General features: G+C 40.2%; 1 protein-coding gene across 2 annotated transcripts in view; it reads right to left on the bottom strand.

Annotated features, from left to right (window-relative positions):
- The window catches only part of LOC140122081 (uncharacterized), a 49,360-nt gene that overhangs the window by 15,573 nt on the left and 11,148 nt on the right, over window positions 1-22,639 (bottom strand). The window contains exons 1-6 of one of the 2 annotated variants that reach the window (XM_072142491.1): window positions 14,492-14,573; window positions 7,784-7,918; window positions 3,222-6,380; window positions 2,938-3,132; window positions 1,820-1,918; window positions 1-120 (exon numbers count right to left, since the gene is read on the bottom strand). The exon at window positions 1-120 is cut by the window's left edge and continues 93 nt beyond it. In XM_072142491.1, the coding sequence (XP_071998592.1) occupies window positions 1-120; window positions 1,820-1,918; window positions 2,938-3,132; window positions 3,222-6,380; window positions 7,784-7,918; window positions 14,492-14,552 (3,769 nt within the window). In that variant the 5' untranslated portion in view covers window positions 14,553-14,573. Of the gene's footprint in view, window positions 121-1,819; window positions 1,919-2,937; window positions 3,133-3,221; window positions 6,381-7,783; window positions 7,919-14,491; window positions 14,574-22,639 lie in introns of those variants that run through there. The other variant, XM_072142492.1, reaches the window with a different exon arrangement.

Raw genomic sequence — 22,639 nt, 5'->3', positions numbered from 1 at the left:
GAGGGGATATCAGTGACCACAGTATTGAAATTAGGGTCTTCTTTTTAGTGGTGTTGCTAGCTGTAGGGTATACTGTGACAGTTATAGCAGCAGACGTGTTTCCAGTGATAATGGATGACACTACAAAAGACATTGCTGGTTAAATTATAGATTCGGATACAAAGAGGCCTAACATAATATTAACTGTTAACTGCTCTCCTACAAACTATTTACATATATATCACAGAGTATAAGGCAGGGAGATAAAGGGGAACCTAACATTTTGATATTCCCGAAACATTTGATATTCTAAACTTTGACAATTTAACAACAATGGGGCAGATTTATCAAGTTGTCTGAAAGTCAGAATATTTGTAGTTGCCCCTTTAAAATATTCATGAGCACTGGTAAAAATCAAAGCTTAGCTATGATTGGTTGCCATGGCCAACTAGAAATATTCTGATTTTAATACAGTTCGATAAATCTGCCCCAATGACTAAAAGAAGTCAAAATTAAGAAATTAAACTACAAAATACTTTTTTTCTAGGTTATGTGATATAGTTATTGCCCACACAATAGGGACAGTGTTTTAGCTGGAATCATGCTGTGGCTGGCAGATGGATTTTAACCATTGAATTGTAAATTGATATTCACACCAAGAATCTTCAGTAGTAACTTTATCTGTAAACCCACAGAGGAAATTGTTTTTCACTGCAGGGTTTTATACATGTGGGTGGTACCTGGGATTGGTACCTAAATCCCATCCACTGGGCTGGCCCTAATCGGTGAGGGTTAGCCATTGGCTATTCTGCTATGGCTATTCTACAGAGAATCTGCATACCCACAGAGAATTCTTCGCAGAGCTTAAAGGAAATCTACCATTTGTTTTTATGCACTGTGAACCAAACATACCTTAAGAATACTGCAGTGACACTGATGCAGAAACATATCTTGTTTAATCTCTGAACTGAGTGGTTTTGCTCAAAAAACAATTAGAAAACTCAGGACCTTGGGAAAGGTGGGTGCCATGGCTGCCGTACATAAACACATTACTTTCACAAGTACTGGGGGATGGTGCAGCAATTGATTACTTCTGCCTGTCAGGGACAACACAGGGATGACGTATATTCTTGGCTAATGCTGAGCGGGACAAGGCTACAGCAGTGCATAATTAGGGTGAGGAAAGCACCAGGCAGCCACAGGAGCGACAGAGCCTCATTATCATAATTTTATAATTGTTTTTCAAACAAAAGAACTCAGTTCATGGATTAAATAAGATAGGTTTCTGCATCAGTTTCTTCATCAGTGTAGCTACAGCATTCTCAAGGTATGTTTGATTCATAATGCATAAAAACAAATGGTAGATTTCCTTTAAATACATAAAAGAAGCATGACTACTAAAAACAGAAATCCTAATGTACTCCTAGGTAGAATTTAAGTTTTCAGCCATTACTTTCCTGTGTTATAACTATGAGAGTTCAAGGGGCATATTTGGATATTTGGCAGTTTGTATACAGAAGCTAGCAGTGTCACCCCAACTACTGCTGCTTGCATCAAAATTGTGAAGTCAGCACTAGATAATAGCAGACCAGCTCAAAATAAAGCAGTAGGTTTCCACAGGCATAATTCGGATGATATCTTTTCTAACAATATCAAAAATTCTGTTCAGTTTAACTGCTGTCCTAAAATGTGATTTACATGTACCACATGTGCACCCCCTAGATAACTAGCAGGGCATATCAATGTATCAATATTGGGGTATGCAGCCTATCAAAACATGATAATGGTCAGCTATCCTCTATGGCATTTTATGTCAATCATGTTGAAAGTATAGTGATACCTGTTGTTCCAGCAGGAAGGTTTGTACTGGCAGAACTATCATTGGTTCCTGATGAGTTAGATGATACTGTTCCTTTCAGTACACCTTGGACAAGAGAACCTGTGGGAGCCAAAGTATAGTTTCTATGAATAGAATCTTACAAGAAAATAAGACAAGAAGATGAAAACATAGACACCTACAGCCATATTAATTGAAGTGGGACTGTAAAGGGAAAGTTCAAAAACATATTAAAAATTATGTCATTATTCTGTTCTCAAAATCCACACCATAATCTGCCTTTAGTGATCTCCTGTCTGTCTGTCTAGCAAGAAAAAGTTCAGCAGTGAAGCTCTTTTTGACAGGAAGGGAGGGGTGACTGTAAGAGATTTCTCCAAACTTTGTGGAAAAGTTATTGACCATTTAAAGCCCCATTCCTTAACTTTGTAATTTTCCAGGTAAATTATGCATTGAAAATCTATAAAAATACTTTAAATGTCAATTTATCCTTGGGGGATCCAAACGCACTTAGAAAGCTGCGATGCCCCATTCATTTGTTATTTTTCCTACTATGCATAAAGCCGTTTGGGGATGTGCCTCCTACTCTCACATACCTCACACACCCATTTGACAAGGAGAAAAGATAACATCCAGTTGTCAGTGTATGTTATATTCTAAGTTTTAAGAAAATATGCATACATTCTTAAGATTGGACGGCCCTTTCCCTTTTGTTGTAAGGGAAGCCCTGCAGATAACCATGAGCCCATCTTATACATATACTTTAACAGTTGTTATTCACATAGCATAACCAAACAAGGCGAGAACACACCCTAATGCCTTTCCCTGTCTTTGATTATTACCCTGGCTAAACACAGGTGTCTTTCCCTTTGAGCACTTGTCTATGCTTCTCTTTTGGTTTATCTTCACAGTTTTAAGAAAAGATACTTGAGAAATAATATTCTACTGGGATTAAAATATTGAGGTATTATTACTAATACTTCAGTAATAATGACAGGTCCTCTTTAGTACGCAGATGTTAAATTCTCAAAATAATTACTATAGGTATAGATTTTAACCATTCATTGTGCCCCACTCTCACACCTGGATATCTGCCTTTCCTTTATTAAAATATAGTCAAGTACCTTGAATACTTTGGGTTAATGGGGGGAGATATGTGGTCTGTGTGCCATTAACCAAAGGACCAGTGGATGCATTGTTAATCCTACTTGTAGTCATTGGTGATAAACCACTTGGTGTCGTAGATGTCACCTGTAGAGGATCAGTTGACTTATTCTGTGGCATCAGAGGGTCAGCTGCTATCCGTTGCACAGTTGATACTAGATTAAAAAACACAGTTAATCTCAGTTCAATTCTATCCTGTACTAGTAGATTGTTCTTTTTGTAGACATAGAAAAGTGCCGCTTACCTGCTGTAGAAGAAGGCATGCCTGGGAACAATACGCTATTTGCACTTGTGTTGGCAGAAGACTGTATTCTAAGGGTGCTGGAGGTTGGCTCAGCTGTTGATATAGGATTGCTGGACACTGTCACTCTGGAAGTTTGGTTGTCAAGACTAGATGAATTTGTAACTCTACTTCCTAATGTGGTGAGAAGATTGCTTGTACTAGATTGGGTTGTAATTGGTTCCTGACTGGCTCTGCTGTTGACATCTGGTAATCCAGAAGATGTAGTCTTGCTCAGAGTAGATGCAGATGGGTTGATTGATGTATTAGAGACAATGCTGGCTAAAATAATTGACTGTGTTTGCACTACAGTTGTTGTTTTGGCCTCTTCCATAGCTAAAGTTGACAGGCTTCCACTGAAAGTAGGAGCTTTAGTTGTTTGCATCGATTCATTTATTTTAACAAGGCCAATAGTATTAGTTGTAACCGCTGTTGTAGTGTCAGCTAGAAGTCCTCCACTTGGTCTAGGAGATGTAGTTGCATTAACCACTAGCACATTAGAAGATGCAGTAGAAGCGATGGATGTACTAGGGCCTGTTGTTGGTATTGCAGATGAAATATTACCATTAGCTCTACTGACTAGTAGTGTTGTCTGGACACTGTTTGCATTAGAAACTCCCCCTGCTGTTGTCTGTCCAGTTACTCTTACATTTGAGGTTGCATTTACAGCTCCTGTTACTGGACTACTGTAAGTGTCAGGTGTTTTCCCAGAAGGTGATGTTGTGATGACTGACATTAGCATAGGGTTGGCTGTGTAGTTTACATTCAGTAGTGACAAGTTTGTAACTGTAGGTCTGAGAGTTACAAAAGATGTCATAATACTACTTGTTACATTGGACATGGTCCCAGGCAATGATGAAGGGACAGACTGAATGGTAAATGCAGTTGCATTGCTTCTGGTTACATTTGGAAGGAGAGTACTTGATGTAGTAATACCACCGCTATTAGAACCAGGGTTAGGGCCAGTAGTGGCAATGGTAGTGTTTACACCAATATCATTTGTTCTTATAGTTGTAGAAGTGCTAGAAATAGATGTAGCAGTGAATGGATTTGATGCTGCATATGTTTGCACTGTAGTAGTTGGACTGGTTGCATTTGTTTTTAACAGACTAATGTTTGTGGAAGCTGCAGATGTTATAATAAAGAGCAGGGACATAGTGGTTGTATTAATCGATGATTGAACATCAGTGGGGGCATTGGAAAACTTAGCAGAAGCTGTGGTACCCCCAGATACGGTTGACACTCCCGTTGCCAATCTATTGCTGGTGATTTCACTAACAATGGATGTTGTCTGTGGATTTGATGTGATGCCAGGCGATGACATGCTTCTGCTCAGTACTGGCAATTCAGTTGTTCTAATCCCACTAGAAGTTACAGAGCTACTTATATTATACCCAGGAGTGGATGTGGCAATATTAGAAATGTTAGCAATGGTTACAGCTACGGACGTGACCTGTGTGGCTATTCTTGATGTGGTGGCAGTAGTGGCAGGTAAGACACTGTTAGGAGTACTTGAAATTTCTCCCAAACTTGAAACATTGTTTAATCTGCTGGTGGTTATGCCATTGCTAGAAGTTGCATTTCCAGTTCCAAAGCTTGAGACTATGGCATTCGTAGATAATGAAAGCCCATTTGTTCGGGTAGTGGTAAAAGCTGTTGTGAGATTGCCATTACTGTTAGAACCAGTAATAGATGGTGATATTGTGGTGGGTATGTTGGTTGAGTTAAATGTTTGTGTTGTGGTAGACTGACTGGTTAGGGAAATATTTGCAGAAGTTGTCAATATAGATGATATGCTGGTTGATGCTCTGGTGCTGATGTTAGCAATGTTTACAGCTACAGAAGTGACCGGTGTGGCTATTCCTGATGTGGTGGCAGTAGTGGCAGGTAAGACACTGTTAGTAGTACCTGAAATTTCTCCCGAACCTGAAACATTGTTTAATCTGCTGGTGGTAATGCCATTGCTAGAAGTTGCATTTCCAGTTCCAGAGCTTGAGATTATGGCATTTGTAGATAATGAAAGCCCATTTGTTCGGGTAGGGGTAAAAGCTGTTGTGAGATTGCCATTACTGTTAGAGCCAATAGAAGATGCTGATATTGTGGTGGGTACGTTGGTTGAGTTAAATGTTTGTGTTGCGGTAGACTGACTGGTTAGGGAAATATTTGCAGAAGATGTCAATAGTGAAGTTGATATGCTGGTTGATGCTCTGGTGGTGATATTAGCAATGGTTACAGCTACAGAAGTGACCTGTGTGGCTATTCCTGATGTGGTGGCAGTAGTGGCAGGTAGGACACTGTTACTAGTACTTGAAATTTCTCCCAAACTTGAAACATTGTTTAACCTGCTGGTGGTTATGCCATTGCTAGAAGTTGCATTTCCAGTTCCAGAGCTTGAGACCATGGGATTTGTAGATAATGAAAGCCCATTCACTCGGGTAGTGGTAAAAGCTGTTGTGAGGTTGCCATTACTATTAGAACCAGAAGTTGATATACTTGTTGGTGCTCTGGTGGTGATAGAATTTGAGACTATGCCCAGTGTAGAGATAATGTTGCTCAACAGAGGCAGCTGAGTTGTTGTAGCATTACTGCTATTATAAGTATTATTACCAGAAGCAGCCATAGTGATACCTGGTGTCACCTTAGCTAGTTGTGTTGTGGCACCTGTGCTGGTTGTGGTAGCAGTACTGATGAATGACTGTGCCGTTGCGGTTATATTGCCAATTGTTGCCATTAGACTTGTTCTCAAGGTAGTAGATGAGTTATTGGACAGTGATAGACTGCTAGTATTATTAGGAGTTATACTGAGAGCTGGTAAACTAGAGGCTGATGTGGACTGACCAGTGCTACTGCTTCTGGATGTTGTAATGACCACGGGTGATGACATGCTGCTGCTTATAAATGACTGAGATGTTGCATTGGTTGTAGTTTGTGTAGTAATTGATAAACTTTGGGTCAAATTTAAGGACATAGATGGTGAAAAAGTTGGCTGTTTGGTTGTTGCATTTTGCATTAGAATTGATAATGTGCTAATAGTAGTATTTGATGCCAACATTGTCCTAACAGTTGTCACTGTGGATGATGTTGTTGATGGCGTTATTGATGTTGTTATTGTTGAAGAAACACCTTTAAAAATAGAATTATGATTATTATTTATTGGGTATTTTACAGCAATCATTTTTTTTTCATTTAAATAACACAATACGGTCTGGCCATATTGTAAACTGGGAAATTTAAGCATTAAGAACTGCAGAGACTGGCATAGGAAAAAAAATAATACAGTATAATTTACCTATCTATATTCAACCAATTAACATATACTTTATATTTTATACTATATATTAGAACGGTTGGTCAACATACGTAGGTAAAATATAATAGAACCTGTGACCGGAAGTGAAAAGTTATCATATGCAAATGTAAAAGTCAACCAATAAAAAAAAATGTAATACAATTTTTAATAAAAAAAACTTTTAATAAAATTTATGAAATAAAAATAAAAAGATCAATTAAAAACGGGTAGAATGAATGCAATCATATATACATATTAATATCAATCCTATGTGTATTTCACTGATATAAGCTTTCCTTTTCTAGCCTACTGTGACATCTAGTGGTTCTATTAAGGTAGTGCTACATCCAATATTATATGGAAAATGTTATTTCAATTAATTAAAAGCCAGCATGTGTTCTTTACCCCATTTTGCATATACCAGACACTGAGAACTTGCATACAGGTAATGGGGGAGTTTAATCAGAAGTATCTGAAAGCAGGACTGTTCTAGTTTCCCATGGTAACAAATCAGAGATCAGCTTTCATTTTCCCAAAGCCTTTTTTAAAATGAAAGTTGAGCTCATGATTGTGGGACAGGCTACCATCAGTAATCACTGGGGGAGCTGTATATATTGATTGCTGGGGGAGCTGTACATAGTGATTGCTGGGGGGTTGTATATAGTGAGTGCTGGGGTATCTATATATAGTGTTTGCTGGGGGAGCTGTATATAGTGATTGCTGGGGGATCTATATATAGTGATTGCTGGGGGAGCTGTATATAGTTTTTGCTGGTGGGGCTGTATATAGTGATTTCTGGGGGAGCTGTATATAGTGGTTGCTGGGGGAGCTGTATACAGTGGTTGCTGGGGGAGCTGAATATAGTGGTTGCTAGGGGAGCTTTATATAGTGGTTACTTGGGGAGCTGTAAATAGTGGTTGCTGGGGGAGCTGTATATAGTGGTTGATGTGGGAGCTGTATATAGTGGTTGCTGAGAACTGTATATAGTGATGTCTGGGGGCTGTATATAGTGAATACTGGGGGCTATATATAGTGATTACTGGGGAGGCCCTATATAGTTATTGCTGGGGAAAAAGTATATAGTGATTGCTGTTCCCTGTCTGGACTACATTCAATGCCGTCCCCCACCAGATTTTGCGCCCAGGGGCCCCCACCAACGTTAATCTGGCCCTGCTGACTTCAGTAGTTACTACATATACTTTATGTCATAGAATGTGAAATGTGATAAACCTGTTACCTCCACTACAAGCCAAACCAAAATCCGGACAGCAGTCTTTGTTTGCAGAACAATAGGCATCACAGTAGCAGTCTACTCTCTTACAGGCACTGTTGATACCTGTGCAGCATAGCGCTGGACTTGCAGTACAACGACCTATTAAGAATACAAGAAAAAGTAGGTTTAGAATGTGACCCTTCCTTTTTTCCATCATATTTGCCTTATCTGGGTAAAAACTGTGAATATGTTATTCATATGAATATGTTGTTCCAATCAGTGTAAACATATCTACATTCAATTAAAACATAACATTTCACAAAAATATTTTATCCAAAAGTTGTCCATGAAAAATACAGACTTGTGTAGCACAGGTTGCCTCATTTTTTATTAAGAGAGCCTTTCCCATCTGTCTGGTGTTTGTTCTTTTTTTATTTTGTGTCTTTGTTTTGCTCACAGACATTTGTTTATTTTATATTTTTTAGAGATCCATTGCTATTTGATGCTGGAAAATAAAACTGAAAGTAACAAGAAACTGTTAAAATTGCTGAATCTTGGGAAAGAGGTAAGCCCACTCTGTAGACTACTCTCTCCAAAGGTATAGTAAGGAATAGAACAGTCTCACCTGAGTGCACTAATGTTAGTGCATGTAGAATAAATCCTGGCAGCATCATCACATCATCCACATGATGAATTCATATTAGATGTACTGATAAAACTTCTGTGATGGTTCGGTGCTCAGGGAACCTGCTTAACCTGATACAATGGGGCAGATTTATTTACCCGGTCCATTCGCGATCCAGCGGCGCATTCTCTGCGGTGGATTCGGGTCCGGCCGGGATTCATTAAGGTAGTTCCTCCAACGTCCTGAAGAGCATTGGAACGCACTCAAGTTCACCGGCCTATTCCTACTGAAGGTAAGTGCAAGCTCCGCGACACATTTTATTTTTTAAATGCGGCGGTTTTTCCGAATCCGTCGGGTTTTTCGTTCGGCCACGCCCCCCGATTTCCATCGCGTGCATGCTGGCGCCGATGCGCCACAATCCAATTGCGTGCGCCAAAATCCCGGGGCAATACAGGGAAAAAGGGCCTTAGTAAATGACCCCCAATGTGTTCAACCAGTTTGCAATTTATTTTTAAAACCGACGGGTTTTGGTCCAGAACTTGGACCTTCATCAGGCTGCACCTGGTACAACCTGATGAAGGTCCAAGTTCTCGAACAAAATCATCAACATTAAACTGGAACCTGGTTGAGCACGTTGGGGCAGATTTACTTACCCAGTCTGAGATCACAGAAAGCGCATTGTCCGACTATAATGCACTGTGCCGCGAATCATTGAGTCGCTTCCCCGTTCAGGTCCGACAGAGTTCACCATCTTTTTAGTGGTGCATCTAAGTGCTAGGGCTTGTGACACAATTTAAAAGTTAAAGGGGTATTCTCGTCTGGGCATTCACATTCCGTTTTATTAATCTTCCATGTATAAACATTTCTTCAATTGGATGCTATTAAAAAAAATGTTCCAGTGTGAAGATAAATGTTGTCATGTTGTCCCTTAGAAATGAGATAGCTTCCTCGGTTACGACCACCTCACACTCTGGCAGTAGTGGCCAGACATGCACTATTGAGCCCTTCCTGACCTCCTGGATTCAGCGTTCATTACCACAGGATGGCATTGGGACATACATTTACTCCCAGATATTTCGTATACAAAATCTTTTTGTTTATTTGTGTAATCCCTCCAGCAGAGGTGGCCGTATCTGAGGAAGCTACCTGGTTTCTAAGGGACCATATGACTACATTTATGGGAAATTATCTTCACACAGGAACATTTTTTTGAAGAAATGTATATATATGGCAGATTAATCAAACTGAATGTGAATGCCCAGACGAGAATACCCCTTTAAATACCGCACTCATTCCAAAACAGTCGGACAGCCATAAAAAGAGATGCATGCAACACAAACGCACCTTAGCACCACCCTTAGTAAATGAGCCCCATTGTATCAGGTTAGGCAATTTCTTGAATACTGAACCATCACAGAAGTTTTATCAGTACAATCTAACAGTAAAATTGGGATAACATCTTTTTTTTATTTTTGAAGACACGCTTGGAATTGTAAAGGCTTCAGTGAGATTTAAGGTAAATGCAATGTTTGCAGCTGGCCCATTGGAGTCTTGTTACACTACTCTTAATATTCCAATCATATCTTTTGTATATCATATCTTTTTATATGTTTTATCTATTGTGTTTTTTCTGTTCCTTCTTTATTGTGTGTTTTTGTCTTTGTTTCCTTACCAAATCACTTTACTATTTTTTGCATCTTTGAATGTGTTTTAAAACACAATTGCATGGCAAATGCATTAAAGAATGAAGCTCAGCTATATTACTGGAAAACACTGAAATAGATACAACATAGTAGCACAAAACCTACCAGACAGTTAAAGAAGGTACAACAGGGTTTAATATTTCAGATAAACAATAACAATAACCAGATTGTATGGTCTTTCTAAAGACTGATATTTCTACAAAGAAAACTCCATGTGTGTCTTTCTCTTGAGAGGAAATCTGGTTTAAGGCAGTTATAGGCAGATTTACTTCATGTTGCCATCCTTGTTGCCTACTAATTTTTTTCAGCCTTGAAATCTACCTTGTATCTACCTTGAAACTCATGCAGGAAAAACTGTCCACATTAGGATACATTCTATTGCTGTCCGTTTTTTTTCACGCATCCATTGGGGGTTATTTATCATTGGTTTTCCTAGGATTTTTTGGCGGAAAAAAGTCTCAAAAGCACATTGAGGGTTTTTTAGACTTTTCACTGCTAAAAAGTCTCTCAGGACTATTTACACCTCTTCATTAATCTGATCTAAACATAGAACTACTGCTAGTGCAACACCGTGCAAAGCTGGATTCATGACTTGAGACTTTTGCAAAATCACTCACTCAACTATAAAGACATTTATATACTTATATGGACAAATAAAGTTCTACAATTGTACACACATTAATGAATTCTTACACTCATGTATAAACGCACACACATTTCTGTACTCATATTTATACATTCACATAATTTGTATACAAATTCATAAAGTATGTACCAGAAGATGCACCCTGTCTGTGTTGGCCTTCTTCGTCTCTCCTCACGTCTCTAGTTACACCCATGTCTGCTAGTTTAGTAGTGTGAAAGCTGATGACAGGTTTCCTTTATCTTTTTACACAGGCCTGTGGAAATCCAGCACACGAACCACATTTCACGTCCCCAGGCAGCTGCGGTGTTACCAGGTGCTGGACCTGCATCTCCTCCGCTGCGCCCTAAGGGACTATGTGTGCGGCCTGCAAGCTACTGTCATCCGCTTCTGCCAGGGGCTGGAGGCGGCAAGGGAGCCGACCTGAGACAAGACTCACTTCTCATTTGATGCAGCGGGCCCCTGAAATGAATTTCTGCTCCAGTGCCACATTCGGGCCCAGGAGCACGGTAATGACAAATTATAGACCTTATGGGACGCTGTAGTTACGCCCCTGCCAACCATTTATTTGTAGATTTAGTGTCATCTTAGCTGTCAGATTTTTACCAATCTAAGCTCCTTCCTGCAGGAAACACTAGTTATTTTTTCACACACATGTTGATTTCAACTTGATTTTCACGCTAGACTAGGATCAGAGCAGGGAATTCTACGTTTTTCTCTATTTGGGCTGGATTAATGGACTGAAAAACATCTGTTTGCATAATACAATAGCTATCAATGAGTCAGAGTTCTGTCCGAATGCTGTGAGATGTAGACATGTGTTCAATTGGCTAAAGATTGGCAAAAAAACATCTTGTTAGATTAAGTTAACAAAAAGTTAATATAAAGTTAACCTCTTTGCTGATGATTTCTACTTTCTAATTGGATAAAAAGTATACATTTGCTGAATGCTGCAACAGAAATATAGTAAAAGGAAGTAAAAGTAAATTGACATCCTTGAATCTCAGGGACCAAGATTTGATTTACTTGGCTTTATTGAGTAATGCCATGACAAAATTGCAGAAAATGTATTTCCAATATGTGGACAATTTGCATCAATGTAGACTTATCATATGAAAAGTAAAAAATGGTAAAAAAAAAAAGGGATAAAACATTTAAGAAATCAAGGGAAGTATTCTAGGAATTGGAAAAAAACATATTGGATTACATAAATATTTACATTTCCCAAAAAGTGATCTGATAAATGCAAACTGCTTACATGGCATATAATAAAACAAAAGTATGTTTTTTATATAACAATGGTATTATTTTATTATTGTTGCATTCTAATGATAATAAAATTGGATTATGTTTGATCAATATTTCCTCAATCGTGTGAATTTATAATGGAAATTGTTATCTGCAAGGAAAACTATCTTGACTTATTGGATATCATCCCTGACTTATGTGGCGAAGGTCCAGTTGAGATGTGGCCGGCGGCAGACTATAAACACACTTAGCCTATAATTTAAAACAAACTTATTATTTAGTAACTGTTTCATGTATTGCATTATGAATTGTAGGCAAAATGCATCTGTAGCTGGTTGCATCATGACCACACTTTCTGTGTGTACCCTAAGTGAATAACCACCATGAACATGTGCACACAAGTGGAGGTCAATGGCAGAGGTTTTAAGATATATTTTAAAATGTGAGGAATCTCAAAATTTTTATAAAACAAACCTGTGAAGGAATTTCATTTGGATATCAATGATGCTTTTCTATATTTAACCCCTTAACGCTCTGCGCCGTAGCTCTACGGCGCAGAGGTATAAGGAGTCTATGAAGAGGGCTCACGGGCTGAGTCCTCTTCATACAAAGGGGGGGGGTTGCATTTTGCAGAAAACCCCCACCGCTAATAACCACGGTTGGTGCTCGCGGCTATTAACCATGTCATTGTCTCCGGCAAAGTCGCCTGCGGCGTTTAAAAGACGGCGCCGCGCGATCGGTTGCCATGGTAGCCTCGGGTCTTCTTTTGACACGAGGCTACATGGCTTCTGGAGATTCGTTACAATGAGCCAGTGGCTCATTGTAATGAATGACCTGCAAAAATGACATATATTGCAATACAGAAGTATTGCAGTATATGGTAGGAGCGATCTGACCATCTAGGGTTAATGTACCCTAGATGGTCTAAGAAATAGTGGGAAAAAAAAGAAAAAAAAAAGTTTAAAAAATAAAAAAAATTCATAAAATATTAAAAATTCAAATCACCCCCCTTTCCCTAGAACTGATATAAAACATAATAAACAGTAAAAATCACAAACATATTAGGTATCGCCGCGTCCCAAAATGCCTGATCTATCAAAATATAAAAACGGTTACGGCCGGCGGTGACCTCCGAGACGGGAAATGGCCGAAATGCGACTTTTACACCTTTTTACATCACATAAAAAATGAAATAAAAAATGATTAAAATGTTGCACAGACCTCAAAATGGTAGCAATGAAAACATCGCCTCATTTCGCAAAAAATGCGTCAGAAGATGGCAAAAAAATGTTTTTCTTTTTTGTACACATTCGTTTAATTTTTGAAAAATGTATTAAAACACAATAAAACCCAATATAAATTTGGTATCACCGCGATCGCACCGAACCAAAGAATAAAGCTGAGGTGTTATTTTGAGTGCACAAAGTCGAAAAAAACTGAGCCCCCAATTTTTCCACATTTGGAATTTTTTTTTCAGCTTCGCAGTACACGGCATGTTAAAATAAATAACATTACGGGAAAGTAAAATTTGTTACGCACAAAATAAGCCCTCACACAGGTCTGTACACGTAAAAATGAAAAAGTTATGGATTTTTGAAGTTGGAGAGCGAGAAATGAGCAGAAAAACCCTGCGTCCTTAAGGGGTTAATGGGTTATCTCCAATGAACATTTATTGGTTATCACCAGTAGAGTGAAGCAAAGCTTGTGTCTACCCCCTTCACAACAATGATATATACTATAAAACTAGTGCATTATTGATCCCACACACTATATCCCATTAAAATTAATAAGCCTTTTCATAGCTTCTTTATTGGGAACATGGTATAAAGTTATAACAAGGTTTAGAAGCAATGGATCTCAGTTAAAACAGAGGAATGAAAGCAATACAAATATAACATGATGATACTACTTAAAGTAACTGACAAAAAAAAGGACACAAAAAAAGCATAGAGGCACAAGACTATCCTGATTTCACAAGGACATCCACAGGTCCTACTGTGAAAACTTCTCAGAACATAAAACACAAAATCACGTTTGAAGTGTATTATTTATTGCTATTGCCATCATTGTTGCACCCCTCCCCCACACACACACACTTAATAAATGAAAGTAGCCAAAAAGTGCTTATAAAATTACAACATGTCGTACAAAAAACAAGCTCTCACAAACTGTACTTTGAAAGAAACATGAAAAATGTCATGATGATTGAAGAAACAAACAATATGACAAACACTAAAACAACAATGAAAACGCGGAACAGTCAGATTTCTGATCCTTAGTCAATGAGATAATCATGGTAACAGGAAGCCATGTGATGAAACAGAAATACTGCACTGTATTACAATTCATATTTTGAACTAAAGAAACATGGAGCTTAAAAGTAATGTATTTACCCCCCAATGTATTAAAGGAAGAGATTCCAATTCATCTTAATCCCTCCAGATCCCGGTAACGCACTGATCCCAAGCTTACATCCTATTATATTTTAAAACCCCTTCCTTATCCCTACTTACCTGTGAACTGACTCTTCACATTACTGATAAAGATAAAGAGTAATACATATGATAGCTTCATGGTAGAGTGAAAGCAAATGAACAAGTGTGAGAGTTTTACATGGAAAGATAAATGAAGCTTATATCAGGGTCTACCGGGAAATATCACACGTCATAGTGTACAAAGAAGCAAGTATCATCTGACTATCTTATTGTACAGGAGATCAACAACTGAAGTAAAGGCTTTCACAAAAAATAACAATAGGGTAAAGCCTCCACCCACCATTATATAATATGTGCTATACAGATTAGGCCCATAGGAGAGCATAAACCTATCAGCACACAACAGATAGTCTCTACATTTTAATAATTGATGCAAGACCACAGAGCTTGCCAATTTCCAGGTTCAGGAAAACCTATTACAAGTCTCTCTGATATAATTCCTTATAACTCTAATAAGTTCTCCTACTGGCACACATTGAATGGTGTGTATAGGGTATCGCTTTTTGGTACGTGGTAGGGTGTTGCCGTGGTGGACATCCTATGTAACCTCTCCTATGTTAATTTAAAAACACATTACCCAAGTTTTATGCCAGGTTCACATGCAGAGTTTGAGTTTAAAAGCAATTTACAGGCTGTGGGTGGATCTTGGTCTGATTGCATTGTGTTTACATTGTGTAAAAAGTTATTGCTATGTAACACTTTGTCAGCGCTATGTAAATGCAATGCAATCAGGCCAAGCTCCTCCCCAGCGCAACTCAAGCGCTGTGTGGGGAACCAGAGAATATATACCACCAGGATGGAGAATTGTAAATCAAGCACACTGACAAAATAGTGTATGCCCCCTTGGCAGTATTTGATCTTTTTTAGCTTCTTATTCCGTTTTTTACAAAAAAAGATTTTTTTTTACTGTAAATTTTTATTAGAAATTTTCCAAACACAATATAGTACAGTGGATAATGCATGCAATGCTTGTTGATTCATACATTATTCTACATTTATGGTGTATAAAATGTTAAACAACAGCTAAGTCAATATTCAGATTAAAGAATTTGGAGTGAAGGACATCATTACAATGCAATGTACTGTTAATCTGCATCTTTTTTAATCAATAAGTGGGTAATTCGTATAAGTAATCAGTAAGTAACCAATATAACATGCTAGACAAGACGAACTACACACATTAGGAAAGATAAGACCTGGGGAGGGGGAACCAGAACTGCAGTGCTAGTGGCTCTTCTGTGGTGTACCAGTCAAGCCCGGGGAGGACCTACCGCATCTACATGCCATTAAGTGTGCAAAAGGAATTCCACAAAAAAGGATTTTAAAATTAAGCAGATGAAAATAATTGCATAATTTTTAAAGCTTTTTGGTTCTTAAAAACAAGGGCCTAGGAAGCATAAAGAAAAGTGGCTCCTACCAGAGTGCATGTCAGTGTGCTGGGTTTACAATCCATCATCCTGGTGGTAGATGTCCTTTATTAAAAGTTGGTAAGGCAGATATATTATTCAAATTAACAGCAGACATTGGTCTATCTGCCATAACAGCTAATCTGTTAACAAAATGGATTATCCATTGTATTTACTACATAAAGTAAACTCCTCCTACCATGACATCATCAGGCAAAATAAATAATGCATCATCATGTTGTGCGGAATGTTTGATCAATTATTATTACATTTTTGTGCAGCAAAATGGCAAAAAAGCTATATGGACATTTGGATATTTATCAAGGTTCTGAATAATGAGCTTTTATTTATTTGTTTACATTTTACTATTGTTATAGGCCCCCTTCGGTACTAGCGGTCTGCAGGTATTTTTACAATATACTGCAATATAGTATCACATACAAGTGATAAATAAACTTTTAGACCCACGGAACAATACAAAAATTGGATAAAAATTGGATTAGATGTATTCTAACAAAAAACGCTTCAGAAGGTCTAATTTAACATTTGTCGAATTTCTGACTGTAGCTTATAAAGTTACGCAAAGATCAAAAGTATGAAAAAGGTCTTTAGTCTAGTGTGTTACTCAATGAAGGTGTAAGCAGATCAGTTGCAAAATAACTATCTGTCAACAAAGGTTTTATAGTAACATCATACCTGTTTACCAGTTAAAACATAGATTAATGACATGCGTTCTTTGTCATCAATCTAAGCTCAGGTGACAGTAAGATAATAGGACCTCAGTATAAATTATGAAACACATTTCCTTGTAGTGTGCTTCACAGCCTGCCTTACAGAATTATTTTTGGTCTGTTGTTCAAAAAAGCCATAGAACTTTCTAGAGTATGGTACAGATGCCATCATCATTTTACACTACACCGGATATATCAATTATATTGTGGATATCATATCTAATGGTGGTGTCGGTGTCTTTGTATTACTGTTGTAAAGTACAAAATGTCTAGTGAAAAACAAGCTCGGAACTGTTAAAACTGTTATGCCCCTTGGAAAATGGCAATGCAAGAAAAAAAGCCACAGTACTCCTGATAAATCTGGTGCTCCTAATTCACAGAATGATTAGTTTCAACATGGTGTCTTTCTCAAGCATGGCATATCTATAACAAGTGAAAAGATATTGAGGCTCATTTAGTAAGGGTCGCGTATCGCACTTTCGTGGATTGCATAGCTTAGACAGGTATTTAACAGTTGTCTTTGCTGGGATTGTGTAGCACGCAATCGTTTTTTGGCTTCCATGCGACACAGATTAGGGGCATGCCACCAGACGATCAGACTGATTCGGACTGAGCGCAGGATTTCAAATTGTGTCACAAGCTAATGCGCTTACATGCACCACCAAGAAGGTGAAGCAACACATGCAGAATATCAGGCGCACAATCTTAGTGAAACGCAGCACAGTGCATTATCGTCGTACAATGCACTTTCAGTGAACTCCAGCGGACGGGTAGGTAAATGAGCCCCATAGACAAGTCATGACATGATTTTCTTTTCACAAGATCGTATGCAAATTGGATTAAAATATGAACAGATTGGGGGATATTTATCAGGGCTTCTGCTAACCCTAAAATTATCACAATTTATCACAATTTCTAGCTTATAGTTAGCACTTGTGGTTATTTTCTCCTATCCTCCACCTTCATGACAGGAGAGCATTAAATGGTGTTAAGTGGGAGGGTCTGGGGGGAATGGCGGGGAGTGAGCTGGCTGCAGCCACAAATTTTCATATGTGAAAATTTGCCGGCTGCATTTATTTTTATGCCATACAGGGCCTGGAGTAGAGATAAACACTGCGCAGGCTCCCGCCGGATGCATCAAGAGGCTGAAGCCACAGGTGTATGATAAATAACCCCCATTGTGTATATGTAATGAGAGATGGTGATGTATAAATTTATATACAGGTGTAGTGCAAGTCTCACAATTACCTTTAACCTGTATTGCACGTACAATATATAAATCCAAAGCATGCACGCTACTGCACATATGCCGATGCCATAATAACCCGATACAGTCGCCTGGCTGGAAGTTCAGGGAATCACACGGTCTGGTGGATAGTAACTTGTGGAACAAAGTGAGTGGTGTTGCTGAGTATGGTGATAGTGTATCTATAAGTGCATGCTACGTCACCAAAACAATGTATGACTATTGTTTATTATGAATTACATGTATGATAAATACATATCATTGTGCATTATTACAGATATACAGTTTATCACCACAGATAGATAGTATTCTTCAGAGAGCATACACATGTTATAAACTTTGCAGGATACATACAATCAAAAACACAAGATATAAACCCTTATACAGGTAAAAATACATAAGTCTGTGTAACATCAACAAGTTGTAATCAAAGACTTGTTTCAAAATGAGTGTGATATTTTTTCTTTTTTGGACAATTTCTTCATTGACAGACAAAAATCGTATCGGGAAATGAGGTAATTGAACATACTTATATGAATGTTGATAAGATCTTTATAAATATGTTTAGAGCTAAATATATGGGTTTATACTGAGGCAATTTTAACCTTCTCATGAAAAATCGTATCGGGAAATGAGGTAATTGAACATACTTATATGAATGTTGATAAGATCTTTATAAATATGTTTAGAGCTAAATATGTGGGTTTATACTGAGGCAATTTTAACCTTCTCATGAAAATAGCAAACAATACAAAGGTATGTAAAAGGGCAGCTCATCCTGCAAACCTATATATCAGACAAAACATTTAAAACAACTACCAATCCCATTGGGGGGGGGGTGTATCACCGCACCTGACTATGACCTCACAAATGAGTAGTCAAAAATAGTCGCAGGGTATAATGTCAGGATTCAGGGGTAGTGGACCCACTGTACCACTGCGAGCGATGACGTAAGCAAACACCTGAGAGCGGAATCTAAGCAGCACCCGGTTTTCACCAGAGCCCACCGCCAAGCGAGTTGGACTTGCTGCAGCAGAATACCACCAGCTCGCTCCACAGGTGCGACTTTGCTGGCCAATGTGAAGTACAAAGTCGTAGAGCAGAAACTTAGTCAGGGACAGGCAGGAGGTAAGGACAGGCAGCATGGGATCAGAGTCGGCAGCAAAGCAGAAGGTCACAACAGGAATCACAATAACGTTAGATAAACCACAGGAAAGGTTTCTCTTAGGCATAGAGTGCAAAGATCCATCAGGGGACACAAGAAGGGGCCAAATATTAAACAAGGAGGGTGGCCGGCCAGCGCCAATCACCGGCACACTGGCCCTTTAAATCTTTGAATGCCGGCACGCACGCCCTAGGAGGCAGGGACGCATGCGCCAGAGCATGGAGAAAGCCGCTGGAGCAAGGAGCAGTAAGCCACTCTGCAATGGGGACCAGGGACACAGGAGGGCACATGGGTGTGCCTGCGACCCGGGACATGATCGCAGGGGCACCCGTGACAGTACCCCTCCTTTGGTTTCCCCCCCTCTTCTTGGACAGAAGGAATCTCTGAAGAAGGTCACGGTCCAGGATGTTTTCCTCGGGCTCCAAAGACCTCTCCTCCGGCCCAAACCCCTTCCAGTCGACTAGAAAGAATCGCTTTCCTCTAACGGACTTCATATCAAGGACCTCTTTTATCTGTGGTGGAATCCGCCGCAGAAGCAGGAGGTGGTAGCTGTCAGGAGAAGCGATTCAGGATTACAGGTTTCAGGAGGGAGACATGGAAGGAGTCCGGGATGCGCATTGTGGGAGGAAGACAAAGCTTATGGGCTACTCGGCTGATACACTTCAGCACCTCAAATAGACCCAGGAAACAAGTTTGTAGCTGGGAATCTTCAGCCGGACATACCTGGAGGACAGCCACACTTTATCTCCTGGAGAGAAGATCGGTGGAGGCCTGCGTTTTTTGTCGGCCTTGCATTGAGTCTTGCATCGAGCAGATGCCTGAAGTAGAGAAATACGGGTCTGCTCCCAGATGGACTTTAGATCCTGAACCAACTCTTCCACAGCAGGAACTTTGGAAAGCACAGAAAGAGAAAGAGGTGGGCGTGGCTGTTCTCCATAGACAATGAAGAAGCAGGCAGTTTGAGAGTTCAATGACTTGTAGTAAAATTCTGCCCATGGCAACAGGCAGGAGACAAAATGGAGGAGGTAGCAGCCCAGAGTCTGGTTAACTCTCTCCACTTGTCCATTAGACTGCGGACGGTACTCAAAGGAGAAATAGAACTGTACTTGAAGTTGGCTGCACAGGGAATGCCGGAACTGGGAAACCAACTGGACCCCTTGGTCCAAGACAATGTGCAGAGGGAGTCCATGAAGCTGGAAGATGTGGAGGAAGAACAGGCCGGCAAGGGGAGGAGATGACAGTAGACCAGGCAGAGGAATGAAGTGGCACATCTTTGAAAACCGGTCTGTGACATGGGCAGAGAGAGCCATGCTTCTTAGCCATGAAGAATCCAGCACCGGCAGGGGTGGAACACTTGCAAATGAACCGCTTCTATAGATTCTCCTTCAAATAAGCTGACATAGCCGGGTGTCAGGCACAGACAGCGGATACACCCGTCCCCAGCATCAAGTCTATACAGCAGTCATAGGGCTGGTCTGGTGGCAAAGTCTCAGCTTGCTTCTTCAAGAAGACATCTGTAAAGTCCATGTATGGATCGGGAAGATCCACCAGAGGCTTGGTGGACTCCAGAGAAGCCTAAGTGGATACAGGATGAGGTGCCACCAAACAGTGGGACTGGCATTCCGGTCCCCAGCGAGGAACCTCACCGGTATGCAAGTTAAGCGCAGAAACATAATGTTGTTAACACGGGAGACCAAGAAGGAGGTGACCAGCGGCTTCTCTAGACAAACCAAAGGAAGGTGATGCTGAGAGACCAGGGCATCATCCACAAAGTTTCCTGCAGAGCAGGAATCCAAGAAGGCTGAAGCTTGAAACTGGCCGCTTGTTCCAAAGCTGGGTAGAACTGGGATTTTCAGGCGTGGAGAAGCTTTGTTCTCCCAAGATGCTTCTCCCAAGAAGCCTAGGTGCGTGCGTTTCCCTGGACGCTGTGGACAAGTCCCGAGGAAATGCTCCAGGCTGGCACAATAGAGGCAAAGATTCTCCTGACGATGTCTGGAGCATTCTTGGGGAGACAGACGTGCTTTATCTACCTGCATGGCCTTCTCTGAAGCAGACAAAGAGGATGGCTGTGGTGGCCATTGAAAGACTGATGCCAAGTGATGCAGTCGACGGGTTCTGGTCTGCACTGTTTCAAGACACTGTTCCTCCAAGCGATCTGAGAATGGGATGTCAATCCAAGTGGCTACGTAGATGAGACCACTCAGAGAAGACGGCAGGTCTCGTGCAGACAGGGCATCTTTAATCTGCCCTGAAAGTCCTTTTTAAAAGGTGTAGACCAAGGTCGCTTCATTCCAGGCTTGCTAAGAAGCTGGGGTGCGGAACTGAACCGTGTAGTCCCCTTTCCCTAAGTTCAGCAGTGAGGTTTTAGCGGATGAAGCCCAAGCTGGTTCCTCAAAGACATAACAGAATTCACTGAGGAATGCGGTAAGGTTAGCCATGACCAGGTTGTTCCTGTCCTAGAGGGTGGTAGCACACTCCAGGGCTTTCCAGGAAAGAAGGCTGATCATGAAAGCCACCTTAGCCCATTCTGTGATGAACTGTGTACTGGGTAATGAAGCCTTTGCATGGAACTTGGCCTTTCCGTCATACTTGGCGGGCATGGAAAGACACATCCTGGGTTCAGCAGTAGGATAATACAGATGTATTAATGGGAGGAACCACAGGTACTGGACGCTGGTGATGGGTAGCCAACAATTGCTGCAGGATGGTGGTGATTTGTCCAAGTTGCTGGCCTTGCACAGCAATCTGCTGGGTCATGATGGTAATGAGATCAGCCAGCTCAGGTAGCGGAACCTTGGCTGGATACATGGTCAGATCTTACTGTCAGGGGTAGTGGACCCACTGGGAGCGGAATCTAAGTGGCACCTGGTTTTCACCAGAGCCCGCCGTAAAGCGGGGTTGGACAAAGCTGCGTCGAGATACCACCAGGTTGCTCCATAGGCACAACTTTGCTTGTGGTCGTGGCCAAGGTGAACTGCAGAGTCGTAGAGCAGAAACCTACTCGAGGACAGACAGGAGACGGGAGTCTGTAGCAGAGCAGAAGGTCACAACAGGAATCACAATTACACTGGATAAACCACAGGAAAGCTTTCTCTTAGGCATAGAGCACAAAGATCTGACAGGGGACACAAGAAGGGGCCGGATATTTAACAATGAGCGCGGCCGGCCAGTGCCAATCATCGGACACTGGCCCTTTAAATCTTTGAAAGCTGGTGCATGCATGCCCTAGGAGGCGGGAGTGGAGACCGCTGCTGGAGCAAGGAGCAGTAAGCCACACTGCAGCCAGGCACTAGGAACACATTTTGTGACACATAAAAATTTAAATAAAAAGTTATCAAAAGGCCATACCGTCCCCAAAATGGTATCAATTAAAATGTCAGCTTGTCCTGCAAAAAATGACACCTTACCCCGTACACCATAGTATGAAAAAGTTATTGCTGTCAGAATATGGCAAAACTGAGAATTTTTTTTTCTGAAAACATGTTCATTTTTATTTTAGTATTAAACATAATAAAACCTAAATAAATTTGGCGTCAGTGTGACCAATCCAACTAATAAAGGTGAGGTGTTATTTGGACCGCACAGGAAAAGATGTAAAAAAAATCAGTTTTTTATTTG

This window comes from Engystomops pustulosus, chromosome 3 (assembly GCF_040894005.1).
Source record: "Engystomops pustulosus chromosome 3, aEngPut4.maternal, whole genome shotgun sequence".
NCBI lineage: Eukaryota > Metazoa > Chordata > Amphibia > Anura > Leptodactylidae > Engystomops > Engystomops pustulosus.
The sequence above is the reverse complement of the archived record's forward strand: the minus strand, read 5'-3'. Positions and strand labels throughout refer to the sequence as shown.